This window comes from Eschrichtius robustus, chromosome 13, assembly GCF_028021215.1.
Source record: "Eschrichtius robustus isolate mEscRob2 chromosome 13, mEscRob2.pri, whole genome shotgun sequence".
NCBI classification, from domain to species: domain Eukaryota; kingdom Metazoa; phylum Chordata; class Mammalia; order Artiodactyla; family Eschrichtiidae; genus Eschrichtius; species Eschrichtius robustus.
This window is the reverse complement of record NC_090836.1, coordinates 41202128-41228471: the sequence shown is the minus strand read 5'-3', so window position 1 is coordinate 41228471 and position 26344 is coordinate 41202128. Positions and strand designations below refer to the sequence as shown.

The 26344-nt window shown below is 37.1% G+C and overlaps 2 protein-coding genes across 7 annotated transcripts in view; one reads left to right on the top strand and one right to left on the bottom strand.

The window, feature by feature from the left end:
- The window catches only part of SPMIP11 (sperm microtubule inner protein 11), a 110606-nt gene that overhangs the window by 39337 nt on the left and 44925 nt on the right, over positions 1–26344 (bottom strand). The gene's annotated exons all lie outside the window — the stretch shown is intronic.
- The window catches only part of CCNT1 (cyclin T1), a 36463-nt gene that overhangs the window by 3666 nt on the left and 6453 nt on the right, over positions 1–26344 (top strand). Inside the window, exons 2-9 of one of the 5 annotated variants that reach the window (XR_011075922.1) lie at positions 523–604; positions 6605–6733; positions 8885–8945; positions 10570–10632; positions 12520–12565; positions 13737–13900; positions 14065–14135; positions 23257–25129. Coding sequence is in view for 3 of the 5 variants with exons in the window: in XM_068559816.1 (XP_068415917.1) it covers positions 523–604; positions 6605–6733; positions 8885–8945; positions 10570–10632; positions 12520–12565; positions 13737–13900; positions 14065–14135; positions 23257–24663 (2023 nt within the window). In the remaining 2 variants the exon portion in view is untranslated. Of the gene's footprint in view, positions 1–522; positions 605–6604; positions 6734–8884; positions 8946–10569; positions 10633–12519; positions 12566–13736; positions 13901–14064; positions 14136–23256; positions 25152–26344 lie in introns of those variants that run through there. The other 4 variants (XM_068559816.1, XM_068559819.1, XR_011075923.1 and 1 more) reach the window with 4 other exon arrangements.

Here is a 26344-nt window from a genome sequence, read left to right as displayed (position 1 = left end):
TCTAGTTGCAGCAAGTGGGGGCTACTCTTCGTTGCAGTGCGTGCACTTCTTATTGCGGTGGCTTCTTTTGTTGTGAAGCATGGGCTCTAGGCACACGGGCTTCAGTAGTTGTGGTGCGCGGGCTCAGTAGCTGTGTCTCATGGGCTCTAGAGCGCGGGCTCAGTAGTTGTGGCACACGGGCTTAGTTGCTCCGTGGCATGTGGGAATCTTCCCAGACCAGGGCTCGAACCTGTGTCCTCTGCATTGGGAGGCGGATTCTTAACCACTACTCCACCAGGGAAGTCCCTGTTTTTAGTTTTTTAAGGAACTCTATACTGTTTTTCACAGCGGCTGCATCAATTTTCATTTCCACTAACAGTGTAGGAGGTGTCCCTTTCTCCACACCCCTGAGAGGTAAGTATGATTTTCATTTAGGGGCATCCACTGTTCTTGGCTGCATGGTCCTTTTGGGAGGATATAGAGGTTGTATTTTTGGGAATTGTACTGCCCGTCTGTTTTGGGGCCTTAACTTGAACATTTTAGCTCACAATTGACCATCAACACTGCTATAGTGTACATGCATCGATTCTACATGATTCAGTCCTTTACACAGTTCCATCGAAATGTGAGTATAATTTTTTTATATGGTGTAATCCTTTTGTGATTAATCTCAACTTCATATTTCTTTTGTGGATTATCTTTGCTGCTGAACTGGGATTTGAAGTTTAGAGTTTATGATTGATCACTTTCATTATGTGTCACACTGCTGTTCTGAATCCAGCCTTCCAGTTTTCCTGTGAAGTGTCTAGCTAGTTGTTTAGCTTTAGTGCATCCTTAGAGTAGGTGGATTCTCTAATAAAATAGATTATTGAACATTTAAACTTAACGTTTTTGGATTGGGAGAGTAACATTAAAGGGGAGTAGCATTACACTTAATTTAAGTGTAATTTTTGAAATTGTTATAATAATACGGGCACCGGAAAACAAGTGAGTGTTAAGTCATTTACATTTTCTAAAAACCTTTGATAAAATTCCCATCAATGACCGGTTGGAAGGGGAAGGTACATTATGTGATGACTGGGGGATGACTTTTAAGACAGAAGAAAGAAAATAATATAGTAATAAAGGGATTTTTTTTTTCTGGACAGAATTGTAAATAGTGCTATTTTCAGTTTTGCTACCTGAAATGGTACTATTTAACATTATTGTAAATGACTTGGAAGCGAGTGCATAGCGATATCCCGGTTGCAGGTAAGCTTATATTTGTTTAATAAAATCACAAGGTAATAGGGCTAAACTTGAACACTTCATATGGATTTGTGAGTCAAATATTTCATTATTTTTTTAAGAAAAGGTTACGTTTTGAGGAAAGGTGTTTCAGACTTTTCCTTAAGATGATAGTTTTTTTTTTTTTTTTTAATAAATTTATTTATTTTTGGCTGCATTGGGTCTTCATTGCTGCGCTCAGGCTTTCTCTAGTTGTGGCGAGCGGGGACTGCTCTTCGTTACGGTGTGTGGGCTTCTCGTTGCGATGGCTTCTCTTGTTGTGGAGCACGGGCTCTAGGTGCCTGGGCTTCAGTAGTTGTGGCACGTGGGCTCAGTAGTTGTGGCTCGTGGGCTCTAGAGCACAGGCTCAGTAGTTGTGGTGCACGGGCTTAGTTGTTCCACAGCATGTGGGATCTTCCCGGACCAGGGCTCAAACCCATGTCCCCTGCATTGGCAGGCAGATTCTTAACCACTGTGCCACCAGGGAAGTCCCAGGATGATACATTTTGAATTTTTATGTCATAGGAAGAGAAACTGGAAAGTTAGATATTGCTCTTGTAAGATATTGGTGGACTCAGTATTGGGAGTAATTGCACAGGAAACCTTTAGAGTGTGGATTAACTGTTCCCAATTTTTGCTGATTATTCAATCAGTTGGGCTGTCTCCTACCCTTAACCTCCCTACCTCCTCTGATTGCAAGGAACACACTCTTAATAAGAGAGAGAGAAGCATTTAATGAGGCTGTCTGATAGCCCTAGAATAGAAAGTAGTGGATAAAGAACGGAATTTGAAGAGGAAGTCCATAGTTGTCTTGCCCATTATGAAAGTTTTCTACATTTCTTTTATTATGGTAAAGGTTTGAAATACAGGGTGAACTACATCTCAAGTCAGTTTGTCCACTCTGTGCATATGTATGTGTGTGTGTGTATATGTATATTTTCCCTACTTTTACCTTTTAAATTATATCTTGTTTTATTTTCTACGCATTTATCTTAGCAGGGACAGAGACTCACTTTTCTGTGTATCCTCTAAAGCACTTTCAGTAAACTTGTTGAATGAATGAATGATCTGGTAATTGTCCAATATAAAGAGATTCTTCTGGAGTTTATGACCTTTTCCAAAATCCAGTGGTTCTTTTAATTTGAGGTTATTGGTCCTCTTTAGAGAATTGATTTTAGGCACATTCTGGAATTAACAGATGAAAAATATCACTCCTTTAGTATGTTAATTCTAAGAGTTTAGCTGTGATGAATCCAAATTCAAATTTGAGGGGACTTAATACATTGTTGTGGCATTGAAATGTAGTATGTAGTGTGAAGTGCTCATACATTTTTCTTGTTATTTTTTCTTATTACAAAGGTAGTAAGTGCTCATGGTAAAAATTAAAACAATACAGAAATGTGTAAGGCAGAAAGTGAAAGCTCTTCTGTAATCCCATCCTCCAGAAGTAACCTTTGATAAACATTTTGGTAATAGTGTCTCAGACATTTTTCTGTGCATATAGTACCAGCATTTATGTATTTCTATAAAATCACTTCTTACTGTACCACTCTTACACAATTGCCTTTATTACTTAACAGTATGTATGTATTGGACATTTTCTTATTGGTTTCTCATTTTAAGTGGCCACATAGTATTTATTTGAGTAGTTGCTATAATTTATTTTACCAGCTCTCTATTGGCGGATATTTGGGTTGTTTATAGCTTATTGTATTATAAATAATTTTACATAAGATAGTCTGGTACATATATCATGCACTTACATGACTATTTTATAAATTCCTAGAGGTGGAATTGCTGTGTCCAAGGGTATGCATTTAAAAGATTTTTTTGTGTCAGTTTGCTCTCCTGAAAGATTATATCACCGTACATCGTTTCTAGCACTGTGGGGGAGGGTTCTTTCCTCTGCATCCTCACTAACAACAAATACACATTACTTCAAGAAATATTAAGTTCTAACTACTTGTCAAGCACTGGGGATAGAGTGGTGAGCAAGATAGTGGAAGTCCTAAGTTATTTTCTTAATTTACATTTCTTCAATTAGTGAAGTTGAACTTCTTATGCCTATTGGTCATTGTTCTTCTTGTGAAATTGAAGAATTGGACTTAAAAATAGTCTGTTGTTTCTTTTTGCCCGTTTTATTTTTTTTGATTTTCTCATTTATATGAGCTCTTTATATATCAGAGCCGTATGTCATGTGCTGTGAATACTATTCTCGTTTTGTTGTAACTCTTCGTTTATAGTGTTTTGAAGCCTAGAGTTCTTGCCTTTTTTAAAAAAATTTAAAATTTTTGTTGAGGTATAACATAAAGTAAAGCACAAAAGTCTGAGGTGTGCAGTATGATTACTTTTTGCATTGTATATACATAACCACCACTCAGAACAAGATACAGTATATTTCCAATACCTTGGAAGGTAGAGAAGTTGTCTTTTGATTGAAATAAATTTTATTTCTTTAGCGGACATGATTAAATGACTGGTTTATTTTCACTTAAATCCTGGCATTGCAGTTACTCTCTTTTTGAGAAGAAATTCAACCTCATTAATTGAATTTCTGTATGTACTGTCTAAAAAGTTTTCAAGTGGGGGAATGTAAAAGTAGTGGTGAGCAACTTGGTGTGTGTGTATTTATTCTGTATTTTATAATATTTGATATACAAGTGTTGTCTTTTAATAGCTGACAAATTTGGGTGTATATTACTCTCATTAGCTGACTCTTAAAAGGTCAAGTTTAGTGGTTAAGAGGATGGGCTCCGGAGTCAGACTTGTCTGGATGTGGATCCTTGCTGCACTGCCTACCAGCTATATGCCTTTGAGCAAATTACCATACACCTCAGTTTTCTCATCTCTTTGGGGTCAATAGTAGTGCCTACCTCATAGAGTAGTTAATAGGATATAGATGAATTAATTTACAAAGTGTCTGCATATAGCAAACAAATAAGTATTAGCTAGCATTATTATTGTTCTTTTAAAATGGAGAAAATCTTATACTCTTACCTGGAATTCCTCTTGGAAACTGCCTTTGATGGGAAAATAGTTTGATAAGCTAGCTTGGTATATGATTCCATGAGGAGCAATGAGTATTTATATGGTTGATTGGACAAAAAGGAGGTTGAAATTTATCTCTTGTGGTCTTTCACTTAACTGAGATATTATCTTGCCTTGTAAGCCATTGTTTGTATATCATACTTTAGTTAGATTCTTTCAAATATATTTTTAGCCTCTTGAAAGCAAAGTTGTAGGCTTAAAATCTTAAGTGTTGTCTCTGAGTTGTCCTTTTCCTTTTCCCCTGTGTCCAATCAGTTATAAAGTCCCGTTAATTTTTATAGTGGTACTATTTTTTCTCCCCCTATAAATATATATTGTTATCATAAAATTAAAAGAGGACAGGGACTTCCCTGGTGGTGCAGTGGTTAAGAATCCGCCTGCCAATGCAGGGGACATGGGTTCGATCCCTGGCCTGGAAGATACCACATTGCCATGGAGCAACTAAGCCTGTGCGCCACAACTAGTGAGCCTGCGCTCTAAAGCCCACGAGCCACAACTACTAGCCCGTGCGCCACGACTACTGAGCCCCCACACCACAACTACTGAAGCCCGTGCGCCTAGAGCCCGTGCTCCACAACAAGAGAAGCCACCACAATGAGAAGCCTGTGCACCGCAACGAAGAGTAGCCCCTGCTCGCCACAACTAGAGAAAAAAGCCCATGTGCAGCCACAAAGACCCAATGCAGCCAAAAAATAAATAAATACATAAAAGAGGACAGATTAAAGGAGAAAGTAATGATTTCCCTGTAACTTGGTGTTCAGAGATAATCCTGTTAACGTTTTGGCATATATTCCATTAGAATTTTTTTCTCTGTATGCAAATACATATATGTATATTTACTGAAAACCTATTCATTTTCCAAGGTGAAAACTGGGTTTCTTTTTTACTTTATTTCTACTGCTAGTGCCTACTCTAAACTTTATTTCCTAATGCCTGTATTATCATTATTGTTGTTTTAATATTTATTTGTTTATTTTATTTATTTATTTGGTTGTGCCGGGTCTTAGTTGTGGCAGGCGGCCTCCTTAGTTGGGGCATCCATGTGGGATCTAGTTCCCCGACCAGGGATCGAACCTGGGCCCATTGCATTGGGAGCGTGGAGTCTTAACTACTTTGTTTATCCTAAGGGCTAGTACAATATATGTAGCAAGCTCCATATGTAACTGCAACAAATATGAAGGAAGAGAATTGTTATTCTGAATTGAATTTGTGGAGAAAAATCTGTTCTAGCAAAGTATAACAGATAACTGCAGGGATACAAATAAGTGTTAGAATGCATGTCAGTTCTACTCAGTAAACAGATATTTCACTTTTATAAAATTATTTATTGCTTTCTTTAACTCCTGGTGAATTGTAGTTCATGCCATTGCCATCTTTGATTCATTGAAATATTCTTGTTAAGATTCTAGAGACGTTGTGCTTCCTGAGGTTTCCCAGATCACCAGGCTATGTTTATGTCCTGTTGCTCTAAGTTCTTGTTTAGTGTCTGAGTTTTCTGTCTGCTTGTGGATTGGCTTGACTTTTTTATTTTGGCCGTGCTTCGAGGCTTACAGTATCTTAGTTCCCCAACCAGGGATGGAACCCTGGTCCTGGCAGTGAGAGTGCCAAGTCCTAACCACTGGACCGCCAGGGAATTCCCTGGCTTGACTTTTTTTTCCCCCTCTAAGTACCTTCTACTTATAACCTGTTGAATATAATACTATACTTTGAATTCTTTTTTAAAGATTTGTGCTCCTCTCCGTATGTAAGTATAATTGAGATAATTCGCATACAATAAAATTCCTCCTTTGGGTGTACAATTCACTGGTTCTTAGTATATTCAGAGTTGGGCAACCATCACCATGATCTAATTTCAGAGCATTTACATCACCCCAGAAAGAAACCCCTCATGCTTTAGCAGTCACTCCCATTCCTCTCTTCTCCCAGCCCCTGGCAACCACTCATCTACTTCTGTCTCCATGGATTTGCTGATTCTGGACATTTCAGTTTACTCCTTTAAAAAAAAGTATATAGAGTGCTTTGATAAAACTTAATAATCTCATTTTAAATAGAAAGCTGTCTATTTACATCTAGTGGTTTCTTGAATAGGTAGCTTTTAATGAGAGTTTGTTGAAGGATTGGTTTTCAGAAGTGGACGTGGTTAATGGATAGGAGAGGAGAAGATATTTAAGTAGAGGAGGAGAAAGCATAAACAAGAGGTGACGAAGTTGAGGTAAGCAAAGAAGTTGGTTTAAGACTTAGTTCTTTTTTAGATCTACCTTACTCTAGAAATAAGCAAATAATAAATGTGATTTATTTTCTCTTCATCCAGTCTGTGGCTCCAGCAGCCTTATTTTTAGCAGCCAAAGTAGAGGAGCAGCCCAAAAAATTGGAACACGTCATCAAGGTAGCACATGCTTGTCTCCATCCACAGGAATCACTTCCTGATACTAGGAGTGAGGTAGGGGATTAATTACACACATCTGTTTTTCTTAATTTATTTTGATCATAACTTAGTTTTTTAACTTTGATTTACTGAAGTCTGAATTGGGGCTGTTAAAGGAACTTTTAGTGTTTGTTTTTTCCTTAACAAAAACATCACAGAAATTTTATGGCAAAAGTTAATTGTATTCATTCTGGTAAAATTGGAAAATGCAGAAAAAGAAGAAAATATATTACCTAGATGTAATTTGTACCACAGATATATAAATGAACCAGTATTTCCAGCTTCTTTTCTATGAGTAGCTACACATGTATATATTTTATACCTGCTTTTTTCACTTACTGTATGCCAAATATTTTCCCATCAATTCTCCGCTTCCGTTAAATATTGATATAGTATTTCGTCATATACATACATATATTTTAACCATTTTCTCTTAAGATAATTTCCAGCTTTTAACCACTATAATATCACTATGAAGAAAATTCTTTTAGATTTTTTGTTAATGAATTTTTTTTAAGTGAATCTTGTCACTGGTGCGTGTGTGCTTAACTTTTTAAGAAATTACAAGTATGCTCATTATAAAAGAACCCAAACTCTAAAGAATCATTTAAAGTCAAAGGTAAAGCTCATCTCCCCTCCTTCTCCTAGGAGGATACTGCTGATTACAGTTCAGATATATATTCTTCCACACCTTTATCCTATGTGTATACATATAGCTTTTTTTCCTTTTCCATCCTTCCTTGACCTTCTAAAGAAGGGAAACTCTCCTGGCTTTAGAAATCAGTGATTGGGGAATGATGAGTTTGGAGAAAAATTATGGATTTCTGTTACTAGATTATTTGTCTTTTACAGTGGGTGCATAAGTCATCCATTATCAAATTAAGTGGAATTGTGTGTTCTTCTGATCATATTGGACAAAGTGGTTGTGGGGACGGTTTGTTTCGATAATAGCCCCTTATTATGTAAATTAAGTGTTTTGCATAGCAGTGTCTTGACTTAACTTTGTTTTCTCTTTGGGCTGCACCAGTAGTTTTGTTGAAGAGCTGTTGTTCTGGACTTTCATTTATGTTAGAGACTGCTAACTGCCGTTGGTCTATAGAATTGACCAAATAAAATTTTCTTTTAACAAAATAAAACAAAAAATAAAATCCCCACTTTATTTTTTTTTCTTTCATGTATATTTACATGACTTCTCACCTGAGTCTCTCTTATGAGGTGACTAGGAGAAGATACTTTCTTCACTAGATGGAAAGGGGAACTAGCATAGTTTAAGTCCTTACTGGACTTATTCAAGATCATAAAGTTCAGTGGAAAGTTAGCAGCAACATAAGTCTCTTAACTACTGGCTCAAATCTCATTCTCCTAGAGTTCTAGACCAGTGCTGTCCAATAGAAATATAGGGGAAGTCACATGCGTAATTAAAAATTCTAAACTTTTCATTAAGCTTTATATAAAAATCTTTACTTAAAAAAATTAAGATTAATTTAATATGTTATATTTTATATATTAGTTTCTTTAACCCCCAAATATAGTCATTTCAGCATATAATCAATTTTAAAACATTATTAATGAAGTGGTTTACATTATTATTTCTTAACTAAGTCTTCACAATTCAGTGTGTATTCTACACTCATAACACATTTCAAGTGCTCGATAGCCATGTGTGGATAGTGGCTACAGTTATGGCCAGTACAAATCTGAAAGAATTTTTTGTTTGTTCCCTTTTCCTTTGAACCCATTTATGAATTTTAAAAATCTAGCATTACTCCAAAAAGAAGGTTTAACAGGAGTCAAATGTTTGAGATTGCCTACAGTACTGTGAGAAGGCTCTGCAGTGTATTTTGATGATGTTGAAAAAAGATATATTTTAAATTTTCTTCTGTCTACATCATATGAACTTTAGAACCTAAAATGAATTAGATCTCTGGTGCTTTTTCTGTAGCCATTTATAAATAAAGTGACATCTCTCACTGTACCACTTTTTTTTTTTTTTTTTTAAGGAGAATCTGTTAGGGGTAAGGGTTAATTTCAGTTCCTGCTCTCCCTCATAACCCCACCCTTGCCTTTTGAGGCTTTGGTTTCCCTTGGAGGTTGTTAGAATTTGCCTACACTTTATATATTATATATTGTATCTTTTTGGGGAATAATTTGTCTTCTCACCTGCAGGCTTACCTGCAACAAGTTCAAGATCTGGTGATATTAGAAAGCATAATTCTGCAGACTTTAGGTAAGTTTATTTTCCTTTAAAACATTAAAGAAATATGTACATAATATGATTTTAAAATTTGCAAAGTAGGAAATAGGAAGAGAATTTCTTGGGAAGGTTTTTGCACATTTTAGAGGTTGTTTAACCCTGGCCTATACCACAGAGAGAATGCAGGCACGGCTGACCTTTGAAATAGCAGTTAGCAGGGGTTTTTTGTTTGTTTGTTTTATATTCTAGGATTCATGATTTGCTTAAGATTTGGCAGTTTTTAACTTTCTGATAAATAATGGCAGAAACTATCTAAATAACATTTTTCCTTCCATGGACTTTTATAGTCTGCTTGTCATTATATTTAGATAGCAGCATTTGTTTTTAAAATTGATAATCAGTGTTCAGAACAGTGGAGTGGAGGTGGAGGAATTCAAGCTATAGCAGTTGATGGGCTAAAGAACTGATGATGCTGTGCTATTATCTATTATTATTTTCATCAAAGAGACTGCCTTTAAAAGCTTAACAAATATGGAAAATAAAGATTTTCTAGTTCTTTTGGGCTATCATTTTTCTCTTTAGGTAGGGGAGTATTTCATGAGTTATGTTGGAAAGTTACTGGTAGGGCTGTACTTCTTGCATGTTCAAACATACAGTGAATTCTTCAAAGTTTGTCTCTGAAGTTAGTTTCTGCTAATTTTTACTTTAAATTAGTTTTCTTCAAGGTAACCATATTTTAGGGGACAATGATATTTTTCTGGTGGAGTAAATTTTTATTAATATTTTAATGTGGAAACCAGTAAGATCTAATTTGCAAGAATCAATTATACTTTTAGAATAATTTGCATCAAGTAAATTTTGCAATAGAATTTTTTTTTCTTTCTTTTTTTTTTTTTTAAATCAGTTTGTCCCAGACTTTATTTTTATTTTTTAAATTTGTTGGCTGCGGCACGCAACTTGTGGGATTTTAGTTCCCCGACCAGGGATTGAACCCAGGCCCTCTGCAGTGAAAGTGCCAAGTCCTAACCACTGGACTGCCAGGGAATTCCCTAGAATTTCTTTATTTGTACTGGAAAATTTTATTTACATACTCAAAAAGAGAAATTTCATTGAAAATTTTTATTTATATACTCAAAAAGAGAAACTTCATTGAAAATTTTTGTAGACATACCGATCTTCCTTAAGTAATTTTGGTAAAGATCATTTAGAGTTAGATAAAATGATCAGTACTTACAGTAATTGAGATGATGAAAAGGGACAAAACTGAGGTAAGAGAGGAATAGGTTTCAAAATGTTTTCTCAAGGTTAAGCTTTCGAAGATAATCATTACATGAGTAATTGCTTCTTCCAGCCATGTATTATATTCTATTGTCCCTAAGAAAATGTTTTGTGCTTAGATGTTTTTGGTAGCTCAGGGATCTTGAGACTGCATTAGCTTTATTATCTGAGTGGTGCCTTCTAGCTCAAAATATAAGCACCTTTGAAGATAATCTTAAAGAAGAGTGTGCTACATACTTTGTCTGACTCTCTTAGCCTCTGAACGGCAGTTTTGGGACCAGAAAATGAGGGAGGCCTTCAGTGATGACTCAGATAAAAGAAATATAAAATATTTGGAGTATCTTTAGCTTTTTAACCAGTTACTTTTTTTTTTTTTTAGGCTTTGAACTAACAATTGATCACCCACATACACATGTGGTAAAGTGCACTCAACTTGTTCGAGGTAAGGAATCCCAACTTGAGATGCTGTCTTAAATTGTTTTACCATTTAGAGGCTAAGATTTGCTCTGGACAAATACAGAACACAGCTGCTTTGGCCAAAATTTAAATTAAAAAACCTACCTGGCTTAAATCAAAATGAGTGGTTGGAGTTTTTCTGTTGGGTTCTTACAATGTTTTTAGGTGATCTCCAGATAAAGAGAGTTAGTTTCTTATGGATGTTTGTCAAAGCTGGGGGCAGATTCTGAAAAGTCACCAAATCATAAGTATCTAACAGCAATTTTAAGGATATCTTGGGGGTTAATTTGATTCTAGGGTTGATTGTCCTAGGCACTCTTTTTTTTTTTTTTTTTTAAATTTTATTTATTTATTTATTTATTTATGGCTGTGTTGGGTCTTTGTTTCTGTGCGAGGGCTTTCTCCAGTTGTGGCAAGTGGGGGCCACTCTTCATCGCAGTGCGCGGGCCTCTCACTATCGCGGCCTCTCTTGCCGCGGAGCGCAGGCTCCAGACGCGCAGGCTCAGTAATTGTGGCTCACGGGCCCAGCTGCTCTGCGGCATGTGGGATCTTCCCAGACCAGGGCTCGAACCCGTGTCCCCTGCATTGGCAGGCGGACTCCCAACCACTGCGCCACCAGGGAAGCCCGTCCTAGGCACTCTTAAAGGCCACCCAGAGGGTCATCTAGAATTTATTTGAACTTATTTTCATCTTTGTTAATTCCTTGGCAGGACTTGGTTTTTATTCTGATTTAACTTTAGTAGCTGTAATTGCACGAAACCTAGTTCTTGCTTATTTAAATAGTAGTATCAAGGATATCTAGACACCACTGTGCGTTTAAATGCCATTTTTCGTTTTGTAGACTTAACTGATAACTGGCCTTATTTGTGTGTTTCATCTGAAAACTCAGAGTTTTCCCTGAGTTCTTATATTTTGAAAGCATTAAAAGGTTTACACTGAGATGGATAAATGCTAATATTTAATCTAAGGAAGATTAAAATTTGCTTTGTTACCCAGAGCATTTTTTTTGCTTTGAAGGAAGAATTTTTGTTTGTTTGTTTATTTATTATTTATTTTATTTTTTTGGCTGCGTTGGGTCTTTGTTGCCGTGCGCAGGCTTTCTCTAGTTGCGGTGAGCGGGGTCTACTCTTCGTTGCGGTGCGTGGGCTTCTCATTGCGGTAGCTTCTCGTGTTGCAGAGCACGGGCTCTAGGCGCCCGGGCTTCGGGAGTTGTGGCTCGCGGGCTCTAGAGCGCAGGCTCAGTAGGTGTGGCGCGTGGGCTTAGTTGCTCTGCGGCATGTGGGATCTTCCCAGACCAGGGCTCGAACCCGTGTACCCTGCATCGGCAGGCAGATTCTTAACCACTGTGCCGCCAGGGAAGCCCGAAGGAGGAGTTTTTAGAATTGTAATATATATGAATAATTTATGTTATTTGCTAATTTTTTCCAGATATAGCAGGGTCTTCTGGATTCTGATCTTGCCTCCAAATTAGTTCATCCCCTAGCTTAGAATTTCTCAGTGAACCCTTGTATCAGGATCTCTGAGTTACTAACAAGTAAAAATGTTTGTTACATTCTTCTCCAAATGTGTTGAGTCAAACTCTAGGGAGGATGCCCAGGAATTGCATTTTAAACATGTACCCCTTATACCTGGTGTGCAGAATAAAGCTTAAGTCCCTAAGTCGGGAAGCAGCGTAATTATTAATATTATAATTAAAAATCACTCAAACTGTTTTCTTTGACAGTAGAATGTAAACATCAGGTGGTCAGGGACCATGCCTCCCTCATTTACCACTATATTCTCTGCCTTGTAAATATTAAATGCTTACTAAATAATTGTTTAGAATGAATGGAACTAATAACCTTCTCCCCCCCACCCCCTTTCTTTTTTTTAGCAAGCAAGGACTTAGCACAAACTTCTTACTTCATGGCAACCAACAGGTTTATATTTTAATATTTTTCTCTTCTATTTTTGGGATAGTACTTTACTTGCGTTAGAATTGTCACTTTTTGATGGGTATATGGAAAGATGACAGGTCTTGCACTTAGTAAACTAGAAGCCAAAGATCTAGGCAAGGAACTCTGATACAATGTGTTATAGACAATTCTATGGTAAAGGTTGATTTTTCTGCACAGTTTTCATGTGTACCTTAAAATTTCCATGCTGCTTTTTTAATTTTTTTAAAGTGATATATTTATTTATTGCTGATCGTTTGATAGCCTACTTAATTCTGCATTTGTTACTTTGCTTTAAAATATCCAAGAGCATAATTCAGAAAGTTTGTTTAAACTTGGAGTTCATTGACAGTGACTAAAATCTAATTTGGAGGATTCTGCTGTTAACTATATTTTAAAAGACTCTTTTTCTCTTTGCCCACGCCCAGATAAATGGGCATGTGTATGTGTAAAGAGTTGTGATACTTTTTCTTTCTCCTTCCCTTTTTAAAGAAAACAATTAATACGTAACTTGTATTACCAAATGACTTGCTTATTCTCATCTCCAATCTACTGGTTGTTCATGGAAACCAAAGATACTCCTAATGACTGTCAGGGCTAGGAAGTTCAGTTTTATAGCCTGGTGGGAGAAATTTTAAAAGTAAACTCTCAAATATATTCACACTTGAGAGAGTGATTGTCTATTCATTATTTTAAAGAGACCAGACCTATGATTGGCACGAGACAAGATAATTTTTAGAATATTTCCTTAGGTATTTGACTTAGGGATTATACATATCAAAAATCTTATAATTTTCCTTAAGTTCTGAGCTTATTCTCAGGATAATTAATCCTTATTTAAAAAAACTGAATACTCAGTCTTTTATTTTTGTTTTTATTTTTTCCGGTCCTTCATCAGTGTGTGGATTAAATGATGTGTAGTCAAAAAAATTAGAAAAGTTGTTACCTGAGCTGCTGGGTTAATGGAAAAAATCATGTTGGGTGCTGGATCAGAGCACTGGATATTTCTTGCCCTTCTTGCTCTCCAGTGGGATTTTTTTTTTTTTTTTAACTTTTTTTTTTTTAAACTTTTTTTTTTAAGTAATGGAGAGTTTTAACTTTGGGTTCAGAATTGAGAGCTCATGACACTCTCTTGTTTCCTTCCCTCTGATGTCAGCCTGCATTTGACCACATTTAGCCTGCAGTACACACCTCCTGTGGTGGCCTGTGTCTGCATTCATCTGGCTTGCAAGTGGTCCAACTGGGAGATCCCAGTCTCAACTGATGGGAAGCACTGGTGGGAGTATGTTGACGCCACTGTGACCTTGGAACTTTTAGATGGTAAGTTTTAGAGTAAGGGACCTTGAATAGCACTTGCTCTTGATCTGTCACATATCTGGCCAAAGGTGACTTGATTTCAGATGAATATAGTTAGTTGAGGTTATTCTTATTTCATTACTTCTGCCTCTCTGAGTTTTTCTTAAATGTTCTAATTTCATTTGTAGAACTGACACATGAATTTCTACAGATTCTGGAGAGAACCCCCAACAGGCTCAAACGAATTCGGAATTGGAGGGTAAGAATTATTGCTGTCAGTTTGTAGAACAAACCATTTTCTTCTTTTGACCGCACCAGTGAAAATACCAGATATGGATATGTACCCTCGGTTTGGAATTTCCCTTTTTGTAGTTATGCAGTAGTCATAATTTCAACTTCATAGCTTGGCTTCTGGCCCAGAAATCCATTGCTGTAGGTGACAGTGAGATTTATTTGGTGTTTTGCAACTCTTGTGATTTAGTCATTTGGTCAGCAACATTGGTTATTTTTTTGTGTGGAGAGTGTTAAGGGGAAAAATTTGGCTTTTCTGAGTAACAGAATGTTGGCTTCTGGTATAGGAAAGATACAGAGTTAGGAGATTAGAACTGGTATCATAATTTTGTCTTTGACATTACCTGCTTTTAAATGGATTTTAGAATTTTGTTTTTATATAGATGGCAGTCTAAAGTTATATTTCAGATATTTTTCAAAGTCTTATTTATGAATAGTGGAATTAGCACCATTTGTTGAGAAGACTGTCCTTTCCCCGTTGAAAGGTCTTGGCACCCTTGTCAAAAATCATTTGACCATGTATGTGAGGGTTTATTTCTGGGCTTTCTATTCTGTTCCATTCATCTATATGTCTATATGTCAGTACCCCACTGTTTTGATTACTGTGGCTTTGTAGTAAGTTTTGGAATCAGGAAGTGTGAGTCTTCCTGTTTTGTTCTTCATTTTTAAGATTGTTTTGATTATTCAGGGTCCTTTGAGATTCCATATGAATTCTAGGATTTTTTTTTTTTAATTTATTTTGGCTGCGCCGGGTTTTAGTTGCAGCACACGGGATCTTTGTTGCAGCATGTAGGCTTCTTAGTTGAAGCATGTGGACTCTTAGTTGCAGCATGCAGACTCTTAGTTGTGGCATGCATGCGGGATCTAGTTCCCCGACCAGGGATCGAACCCGGGCCCCCTGCATTGGGAGTGCGGAGTCTTAACCACTGGACCACCAGGGAAGTCCCCCCACATTTTAACAGTATTAATGTTTGAATTAATGTTTGGATCCAGAACATGGGTGAGTTTCCAGTTATGTTTTACTTAATTTTTTTCAGCAGTGTTTTGCAGTTTTCATTGTACAAGTCTTTTACTTCCTTGGTTAATTCCCAAGTATTTTATTCTTTTTGGTGCTGTTGTAAATGGAATTGTTTTCATAATTTCCTTTTTAGATTGTTTATTCATGTAGAGAAATGTAACTGAATTTTATTTGTTGACTTTGTATCCTGTTGCTTTGCCCAATTCATTTATTAATTCTAATAAAATCAGAAAAAATAAATTCTTTTTGGTGGAGTCTTTAGAGTTATCTACATATAAGCTCATGTCATCTGCAAACAGAGATAATTTTACTTCTTCTTTTCCAATTTGATGCCGTTTCTTTTTCTTGCCTGATTGCTGTGGCTAGAACTTCCAGTACAATGTTGAATGGAAGTGGTGAAAGTGAGCATCTTTTCCTTATTCCTGATCTTAAAGAAAACTGTCAGTCTTTCACCATTGAATATGATGTTCACTGTGGGTTTTTTATATGTGACTTTTATTATGTTGAGGTAGTTTCCTCTTTATGTTCCTAGTTTGTTGAGTGTTTTTATCATGAAAGTGTGTTGAATTTTGTCAAATGCTTTCTCTGCACAAATTGAGATGATCATGTGATTTGTTTCCTTCATTCTGTTTGTGTGACATATTACATCAATTGATTTCCATATGTTGAACCCTCCTTATATTCCAGGAATAAATTCCACTTGGTCATGCATGATATGTAATTTTTAAAAAATGCCGCCAAATTCATCTTGCTAGTATTTTGTTGAGGATTTTTGCATCAGTGGTTATAAGGGATATTGGCCTGTAGTTTTCCTTTCTTGTAGTGTTTTCGTCTAGCTTTGGTATCAGGGTAATGCTTCCCTCATAGAATGAGTTGAGAAGTGTTCCCTCCTCTTCAAGTTTTTGGAAAGTTTGAAAAGGAGTGGCATTACTTCACTAAATGATTGATAGGATTAACCCAGTAAGGCTTTTTTTCCTTTGGAGATTTTTGATTACTGATTCAATTTTATTTATTTATTTTTTAAAATTTATTTATTTATTTTTGGCTGTGTTGGGTCTTCATTGCTGCACGCAGGCTTGCTCTAGTTGCGGGGAGCGGGGGCTACTCTTTGTTGCGGTGGGCAGGCTTCTCATTGAAGTGGCTTCTCTTGTTGCGGAGCATGGGCTCTAGGCGTGCGTGGGCTCAGTAGTTGTGGCTCGCGGGTTCTAGAGTGCAGGCTCAGTAGTTGTGGCGCATGGGCTTAGTTGCTCCGCAGCATGTGGGATCTTCCTGGACCAGGGCTCAAACCCGTGTCCCCTGCATTGGCAGGCGGATTCTTAACCACTGGGCCACCAGGGAAGTCCTGATTCAATTTTATTACTAGCTATATAAGTCTATTCAGATTTTCTGTTTCTTCATGATTTAGTCTTGATAGGTTTTGTGTTTCTAGGAATTTGTCCCTTTTGTCTGGGTTATTCAATTTGTTGATATACAGTTTGTTCTGTTAGAATGGTAGCAATGTCTCCACTTTTATTTCTGATTTTAGTAGTTTGAGTCTTCCCTCTTTTTTTCTTAGTCTGTCTAGCTAAAGATTTGTCAATTTTGTTGATCTTCTCAAGGAACCAATTTTTGTTTTGGTTTTTCTCTAGTTTTCTTTATTTTATCTCTGCTCTAATCTTTATTATATCTTTCCTTCTGGTACCTTTGTGTTTAGTTCTTTTTCTAGTTCCTTAAGTTATAAAGTTAGTTTGTTATTTTGAGATGTTTCTTGGTTTTTTTTTTTTTTTTTTTGGCCATATTGCACGGCTTGTGGGATTTTTAGTTCCCCGACCAGGGATTGAACCCAGGCCCCCCAGGCAGTGAGAGCACGGAGTCCTAACCACTGGACTGCTAGGGAATTCCCAATTTCTTGTTTTTTTTTGTTTTTTTAAAGTACTTTTTACTTTTTAAATTTTTAGTTTTTTGGCCACTCTGTGTGGCATACAGGATCTTAATTCCTCAACCAGGGACTGAACTCATAGCCCCTGCATTGGGAGTGTGGAGTCTTAACCATTGGACCGCCAGGGAGGTCCTTGGTTTTTTTAATGTAGTGTTTGTAGCCATAAATTTCTCCCTTAGCACCACTTTTGCTGCATACCTTAAGTTTGATATGTTGTGTTTTGTTTTTCTTGGTCTCTAAGTATTTTCTAATTTCCCTTTTGATTTCTTTGATCCATTGGTTTAATTTCCACAATTTTGTGATTTTTTTTTTTCCCCCAATTTTCTTTCTGATCCTGATTTCTAACTTTATCTTGTTGTGGTCAGAAAAAATACATGGTGTGATAGGTATCTTTTAAAATCTATTGACTAAGTTTGCAGCCTAACATATGGTCTGTCCTGGATAATGTCCCATATGCACTTGAAGAATGTATGTGCTGCTGTTTTTGGGGAGAGTGTTCTGTGTATGTCTGTTAGATCTAGTTAGTTTATTTATTAAGTCCTACTTCCTTATCTTCTGCTTGATCTGTCTATTATTGTGAGTGGGGTATTGAAGTCTCCAACTATTACTGTAAAGCTGTCTATTTCTCTTTAATTCTGTTAGGTTTTGGCCTCATATATTTTGATGGCCTGTCATTAGGTGTGTAAATGTTTATAATTGCTATGTCTAATTTCTGTAGCTAGCCTTTTAAAATATATAATGTTCTTTTTTTTTTTTTATAATGTTCTTTTTTGTCTCTTGAAGTCTTTTTTGATTTCAAGTCTATTTTGTCTGCTATTAGTATAGCCATGCATGCTCTCTTTTGGTTACTGTTTGCATTGTATATCTTTTTCCATCCTTTCACTTTCAGCCTGTTTGGGTCTTTGGATCTCAGCCTCTTGTAGATAACATATAGTTAGATCATATGTTTTTATCCATTCTACAAATCTCTGTCTTTTCCTTAAGAGTTTAATCCATTTACACTTAAAGTAATTACAGATAAGGAGAGACTTACTTCTGTCACTTAATGCTATTTGTTTTTTATACAGGCATACCTTGTTTTATTGCACTTTGTAGATATTGCATTTTTTATATTGAAGGTTTGTGGCAGCCCTGCGTCAAGCAAGTCTGTTGACGCCATTTTCCCAACAGTATTTGCTTACTTCGTGTCTCTGTTACACGTTGGTAATTATGGCAGTATGTTGAACTTTTTCATTATCATTATATTTGTTATGGTGATATGTGATCAGTAATCTTTAGTATTACTACTACAACTCACTGAAGGCTCAAATGATGGTTAGCATTTTTTAGCAATAAGGTATTTTAAATTAAGGTATGTCCATTTTTTTTAGACATAATGCTATTGCACATTTAATAGACTGTAGTGTAAACACAATTTTTATATGCACTGGGAAACCAAAACATTTGTGTGGCTCACTTTATTGTGATATTTGCTTTATTGAGATGGTCTGGAACTGAACCCACAGTATCTCCAAGTTATGCCTACTGTATATGCCTTATGGCTTTTTTGTCCCTCATTTCCTGCATTATACTGTCTTGTGCTTAGTTGATTTTTCATAGTGAAAAAATTTAAATTCCTTTTTCATTCATTTTTTGTATTAACATACAAAATTCGTCCCCTTTACAACTGCATCCTCATCCCTTTTGGTTGTTGATGTTACAAAATTAAATATTTATACATTGTGTGCCCTCCAGAAAGTAATAATTCTTTTAGATGCATTAGGCTCTTATACTATATAAAAAATAAGATTTGGAATTATAAGACAATGTTATAGTAATACTAGGTTTTACACTAATTTTTTTTCCCCTGAGAATGTGTTAGTTTCCTAAATCATGTAGAAAGCAAAATGTGCAATTACAAACCATTGTTACAATACCAGCTTTTATAATTGCCCATGTATTTACTTTTATTGAGGTCTTTATTTCTCCATATGGCTTGAAGTTACTGTCTTGGAGGACTCCCTTGAGCCTTCCTCCTATGGCTGGTCTAGTGGTCACAAATCCCCTCAGCTTTTGTTTATCTGGAGATAATTAATTTCTCCTTCACTTTTTTGAAGGACATTCTTACTGGATATAGGATTCTTGGCTGACAGTTTTTTTCTTTTAGTACTTGGAATGTATCAGCTCACTGTCTTGTGGCCTCCAAAGTTTCTGTTGAGAAATCTCATGATCTTATTGAGGATCCCTTGTATGTGACAGTTTGCTTCTTGCTGCTTTCAGAATTCTGTCTTTGGCTTTTGAAAGTTTGAGTATGATAACGTCTTTTTTTTTTTTTTTTAATACCATGATTTTAAGAATTGAGGTATAGTTGATGTACAATATTATATAAATTTCAGATGTATAACAAAATGATTCACAATTTTTAAAGGTTATATTCCATTTATACTTATTATAAGATATTGGTTATATTCCCTGTGTTGTACTATATATCCTTGTAGCTTATTTATTTTATACATAGTAGTTTGTACCTCTTAATCCCCTACCCTTATCTTGCCCCTTACCCCTTCCCTCTCCCCACTGGTAACCACTAGTTTGTTGTCTATACTGTGAGTCTGTATCTATTTTGTTATATTCATTAATTTTATTTTTTAAATTCCACATATAAGTGGTAACATACAGTATTTTAGCCTAATACCCTCCAAATTCATCTATGTTGTTGCAAATGGCAAAATTTCCTTCTTTTTTATGACTGAGTTGTATTCCATCGTATATATACCACATCTTCTTTACCCATTCATCTGTTTTTTGTTTTTTTTTAAATTGAAGTATAGTTGGGGAGTTACTTGGTGGTCTAGTGGTTAGGATTTGGCGCTTTCACTGCCGTGGCCCGGGTTCAATCCCTGGTCAGGGAACAGATCCTGCAAGCTGTGTGGTGTGGCAAAAAAAAAAAGAAAAAAAAAAAAATAGAAGTATAGTTGATTTACAATGTTGTGTTAATTTCTGCTGTACAGCAAAGTGGTTCATTTATACATATATTACATTCTTCTTCATTTTCTTTTACATTATAGTTTATCAGAGGATATTGAATATAGTTCCCTGTGCTATACAGTAGGACCTTGTTGTTTATCAATTCTATATATAATAGTTTGCATCTGCTAACCCCAAACTCCCACTCCATCCCTCCCTCATCCCCCTCCCCCTTGGCAACCCTAAGTCTGTTCTTTATGTCTGTGAGTCTGTTTCTGTTTCGTAGATAAGTTCATTTGTGTCATATTTTAGATTCCACGTATAAATGATATCATATGATATTTGTCTTTGTCTGACTTAACTTCACTTAGTATGATAATCTCTAGGTCCATCCATGTTGCTGCAAATGACATTATTTTGTTCTTTTTTAATGGCTGAGTAGTATTCCATTGTATATATGTACCACGTCTTCTTATCCATTCATCTGTCAGTGGACATTTAGGTTGTTTCCATGTTTTGGCTATTGTGAATAGTGCTGCTATGAACATTGGGGTGCATGTATCTTTTTGAACTATAGTTTTGTCTGGATGTATGCCCAGGAGTGGGATTGCTGGATGATATGGCAACTCTATTTTTAGCTTTTTGAGGAACCTCCATACTGTTTTCCATAGTGGCTGCACCATCTTACATTCTCACCAACAGGTGGGAGGGTTCCCTTTTCTCCATACCCTTTCTAGCATTTGTTATTTGTAGACTTTTTAATGATGACCATTCTGACTGGTATGAGGTGGTACCTCTTTGTAGTTTTATTTGCATTTCTCTGATAAGTAGTGATGTTGAGCATCTTTTCATGTGCCTGTTGGCCATCTGTATGTCTTCTTTGGAGAAATGTGTATTTAGGTATTCTTCCCATGTTTGGATTGGGTTGTTTGTTTTTTTGTTGTTGAGTTGTATGAGCTGTTTTTATATTTTGGAAATTAAGCCCTTATCAGTCACATCATTTGCAAATATTTTCTCCTAGTCCTTAGGTTATCTTTTCGTTTTGTTTACTGTCTCCTTTGCTATGCAAAAGCTTGTATTTGATTAGGTCCATTTGTTTATTTTTGCTTTTATTTCTATTGCCTTGGGAGACTGACCTAAGAAAACCTTGGTATGTTTATGTCAGAGGATGTTTTGCTTATGTTCTCTTCTAGGAGTTTTATGGTATCATGTCTTATGTTTAAGTCTTTAAGCCATTTTGAGTTTATTTTTGTGTATGGTGTGAGGGTGTGTTCTAACTTCATTGAATTACATGTGGCTATCCAACTTTACCAACACCACTTGTTGAAGAGACTGTGTATTCTTGCCTCCTTTGTCAAAGATTGACTGTGGGTATGTGTGTTTATTTATGGGCTCTCTATTCTGTTCCGTTGATCCAGATGTCTGAATTTGTGCCAGTACCGCACTGATTACTGATAGCTTTGTAGTACTGTCTGAAGTCTGGGAGGGTTAAGTATGATATGTCTTGATGTGAGTCTCTTTGAGTTCATCCTGGAGTTCACTGAGCTTCTTGGATATCTATATTCATGTTTTTTCATCAGATTTGGAGAGTTCTGAGCTGCTGTACCTTCACATATTCTCTGCCTCTTTCTCTTTCTTTTCATTTTCTGGAATTCCCACAGTGCATACATTAGTCTATTTGATGGTGTCCCATAGGTCCCTTAGGCTCAGTTCACTTGCTTCAGTCTTTTTTCTTTCTGTTCCTCAGACTTGATAATTTCCATTGTCCTATTTTCAAGTTTGTTGATTCTTCTGCCTGTTCAGATCTGCCTTTGAATCCCTCCAGTGCATCTTTCATTTCAGTTATTGTACTTTTCAGCTCCAGGATTTCTTTCTGGTTTCTGTTAAAGTTTTTAATCTCTTTTTTGGTACTTTCATTTTGTTCACATGTTGTTTTCTTGACTTTTTGACATCTTCATTTCCTTGAGTATCTTTAAGGCAGTTAATGTCTTTGCCTAGTAGATCTGCCATTGGGTCTTTTTCAGGGACAGTTTCTGTTGATTTTTTTTTTCCTTTGAATGGGCTATACTTTCCTGTTTCTTTATGTGCCTTGTGATTTTTTTGTTGAAGACTGGACATTTGAATCTAATAACATGGTAACTCTGGAAATCAGATTCTCTCCCTTTCCTGGGGTTTGCTGGGATTTTTTTTTTTTTTTGGTTTTATTTTTTTGTTTTTGTTTTTTTGTATATTTGGGGTGGGGGCTTGATTTTAAAGGATATTTATATGCTGAGGATCAGCTTGATGTGTAAAATTAAGGTCTTCTCAGTTCTTATCTGAGCCTTTTCCTGGACATTTCTGTAGGGACAGTGTTTTTTTTTAATGTTCTACTCTAATATCTGGCTCCCAAAGGGAGAAAAAGCAAAAAATGAAGTGGGGGAGGAAGGGGGCTGGCCCTTTTATATCCAGGGAAGTCACTTCAGCCAGAGGGGGGAGGGGATTGCAACAATGGAGGGAGGTGCAACAACAATAGCTACCTTTCTCTTTGTACCTCTGTGATCGAAAGCAGCAGTCAGCGATCAGACCACAGATCTCCAATATTTGGAAAATAGAGCCCTTTTTGCCTAACCAGGGTCCCCCAAGCTGTGTGCAAGCGACTCCAGGAACAGGTACACAGCTGACTGGGGCTGAGAGCTGAAACTGAGGGCAGTTAACCTCAATTTATTGTCCAGGGCTTACCCTGGCAGCTGCAAGCCTTCAGCGGACTGCAGAGTTCCAAAATAGTTATGTCAGACAGATTCTGCCTTTGCAGTTGTTGTCTAGATGGGACAGATTCCTGGTGCTTCCTACTCTGCTGTCTTCACAGAATCTTCCTCCTTTTTTAAGGCTAAATGGTATTTCATTGTATATATAGACCACATTTTTTTTAATCCATTCATTTATTGATGGACACTTGGGTTGCTTTCATACCTTAGGTATTGTGAAAAGTGCTGCAACGAACATGGGAGTTCGGATGCCTCTTTGAGATCTTGTGATGCTTGATTGAAGGTTTAAAAAATCTTATCTCTCCTGATGGTAATAATTATCAGTCTCATGTTAGAGTAACCACCTGGTTATGGGCTATCCCAAACTCCCAATGTCACAGCAAACACAGTCTACTCATTTCAGTGTTTTTTTTCCATTTGATAAATTACCTGAAGTGAAAAGATGCTATTTGCTTCATTCTAGGCATGCCAGGCTGCCAAGAAAACAAAAGCAGATGACCGAGGAGCAGATGAAAACACTTCGGAGCAGACAATCCTTAATATGATTTCCCAGAGCTCTTCAGATACAACTATTGCAGGTTTAATGAGTATGTCAGCTTCTTCTACCACAAGTGCAGTGCCTTCCCTTCCAGCCACTGAAGAGTCAACCAGTAACTTAAGCAATGTGGAGATGTTGCCCAGTGAGCGTTGGCTGTCCTCCCACCCTCCTTTTAAGGTAGAACCTGCTCAGGGTCATCGGACTAGTGAGAATTTAGCACTTATAGGAGTTGATCATTCCTTGCAACAGGATGGTTCAAATGCATTTGTTTCCCAGAAGCAGAATAGTAAGAGTGTGCCATCAGCTAAAGTATCACTGAAAGAATACCGTGCAAAGCATGCAGAAGAGTTGGCTGCCCAGAAGAGGCAACTGGAGAACATGGAGGCCAATGTGAAGTCACAGTATGCCTATGCTGCCCAGAATCTCCTGTCTCATCATGATAGCCATTCTTCCATCCTTCTGAAAATGCCCATAGAGGGCTCAGAAAACCCTGAGCGGCCTTTTCTGGAAAAGACTGACAAAACAGCTCTCAAAATGAGAATCCCAGTGACAAGTGGAGATAAAGCTGCCACTTCAAAACCAGAGGAGATAAAAATGCGCATTAAAGTTCACACTGCAGCTGACAAGCACAATTCTGTAGATGACAGTGTCACAAAGAGCCGCGAGCACAAAGAAAAGCACAAGACTCACCCATCTAATCATCATCATCATCATAATCACCACTCACACAAACACTCTCACTCACAGCTTCCAGCTAGTACTGGGAACAAACGTCCAGGTGATCCAAAACATAGTAGCCAGACAAGCACCTTAGCACACAAACCCTATAGCTTGTCTAGCTCTTTCTCCTCTTCCAGTTCTTCTCGTAAAAGGCCCCTCCCTGAAGAGACTGGAGGGGCAGTGTTTGATCATTCAGCCAAGACTGCCAAGAATACTAAATCCTCTTCCATAAATTTCTCCTTCCCTCCTCTTCCTACAATGGCCCAGTTGCCTGGGCATAGCTCAGACACAAGTGGCCTTACTTTTTCACAGCCCAGCTGTAAAACTCGAGTTCCTCACATGAAATTGGATAAAGGCTCCACTGGGGCCAATGGTCACAGTGCAACCCAGACCATAGACTATCAAGATACTGTGAATATGCTTCACTCCCTTCTCAATGCCCAAGGTGTTCAGCCTACTCAGCCGCCTGCGTTTGAATATGTTCATTCTTATGGAGAATATCTGAATCCACGGGCTGGTGGAATGTCCTCCAGACCTGGCAATACAGACAAACCCCGGCTACCACCTCTACCATCAGAACCTCCTCCACCACTTCCACCCCTTCCCAAGTAAAAAAGAAAAAGACGAGTAGAAAAAAACTTCTTTAAAAACACACCTTTTTTTTTTTTTTTTGAACTACTGATTCTGGACTAAGAAAATTACTTCCCTTATGACATATGTCACCCTTGTTGGACTAGGAGTAAATTTATATTGAGACATAGGTGGGAAGGTGGTAGAGGGCCTTGGTTATTATATCTCCTGCCTCAGAAATTTAACTATTTTATTATAGTTTTTACTGAGAGGTGAGAATGTGTTAAAGCTGTGAAGGATTCAGAATACTTTCTCTATTCTTGGCCTCTCCACCTCCTAATTAGGTTGATTAGAGTTGATATCTTCCCTCTTCTTGCCAGGACTGAAGTATGGAGGGTTTGTTTTATCAAACAGTTGTGGATCCCTTTGGTGTTTAATATATCAGAAGAGAGGAAGTATTTAAACGTCAAAATCTTTTAAGAGACTTTTAAAAAATAATTTAAAGAAAGTAAGTTATCTGTTTAGTTTTTTTTACATAATTGGGGAAGGGATAGGGATTTTGCTGTGTGTATGAGATACACAGCAGTGAGTCCTGGGGGGTGGGATTGGAGGGTGGGGGGGTGTGTGTGTAGGGGGGATGGGAGGATAGGATTTTGGCTGTGAGTTCTGAGATCGGCTCTGGCCACTTGAAGTGTTTCGACCTTTAAGTGTGTATGTAAGTGTGGGTGTGTGTGTTTTTAGTGTGTGTGTTTAAAAATCACGTTTTATCTTTCCTTCCCTGTACTTCACCATTTTTACTTCCTAACAGTCTACTAGAGAGAACACGGTGTGGCCTTTAAAACATAAAGGAAGGAAGAGGCCTGTATTTGACATTTCTCTTTCTTTATGTTGTAGTTGAGGGTAGCCTTCTAAATTCTAGTTTGGGCAGGTGCAGCCAATGGTCTGACTCTGGACTCCATTATAAAAACTTCCTTTTTACCCCCTTTTTCCTTTTGATATAGAACAAAGGTGGGGTTGAGGAAGAAGGCTGGAGAGCTAGGCTGGCTTCTGCCCTACAGAATTGGGTGTGCTTTTTTTCACATTGGGCTTTGGGAAAGTGTTCAAGTAAGAGCAGTCTCAGGGTCTCTGAAGGGAAGGGGGATGTGCTATCCTTCCTGTGAAAAGCCCAGACCATATGTGAGAATAGATCTGGGAGAAGCCATGGAGCTAAAGGATACTGAAAACAATGAAAACTGTGATTGGGAATTTTTAGGACATTGTATTTTAAATTATATTATGAACGTAAGACTTGATTTTTATCCGTATATCTGAAGGGAGGCAGCTGCATCCTCAATTTTTGCAGCCTATATGACTTCAGAGATTGGAGCTTACGAATTTAACAGTGCTGGTGCCATGAGGGTGAGCAAGCCTAGCCTTCAGATACTGTTATGTTTAGATTGTGCATCTTTGGTGGTTTTAGCTTCTAGGCAGAAGTTCTTCTGTAGATTTCTAAGAGTCCTTTAGAAAAATGGATCAGGAGTCCTGTTCTTATGGGTGCTTAATTATCCCATATTTTAGGAGTGAACATTTTTGAGGAAAGAAATCTTTCAAGGGGCTAGAAAGAATTCTAAGCGAAGTTGTCCAGCTGAAAATGCCACCTAGCCACAGATCATTTAATGTTGTATTTTTTCAGTCTTCATGGTGTTTTTTGCCATGGAAAAGGTGATGCAATTTGAATTTGTCT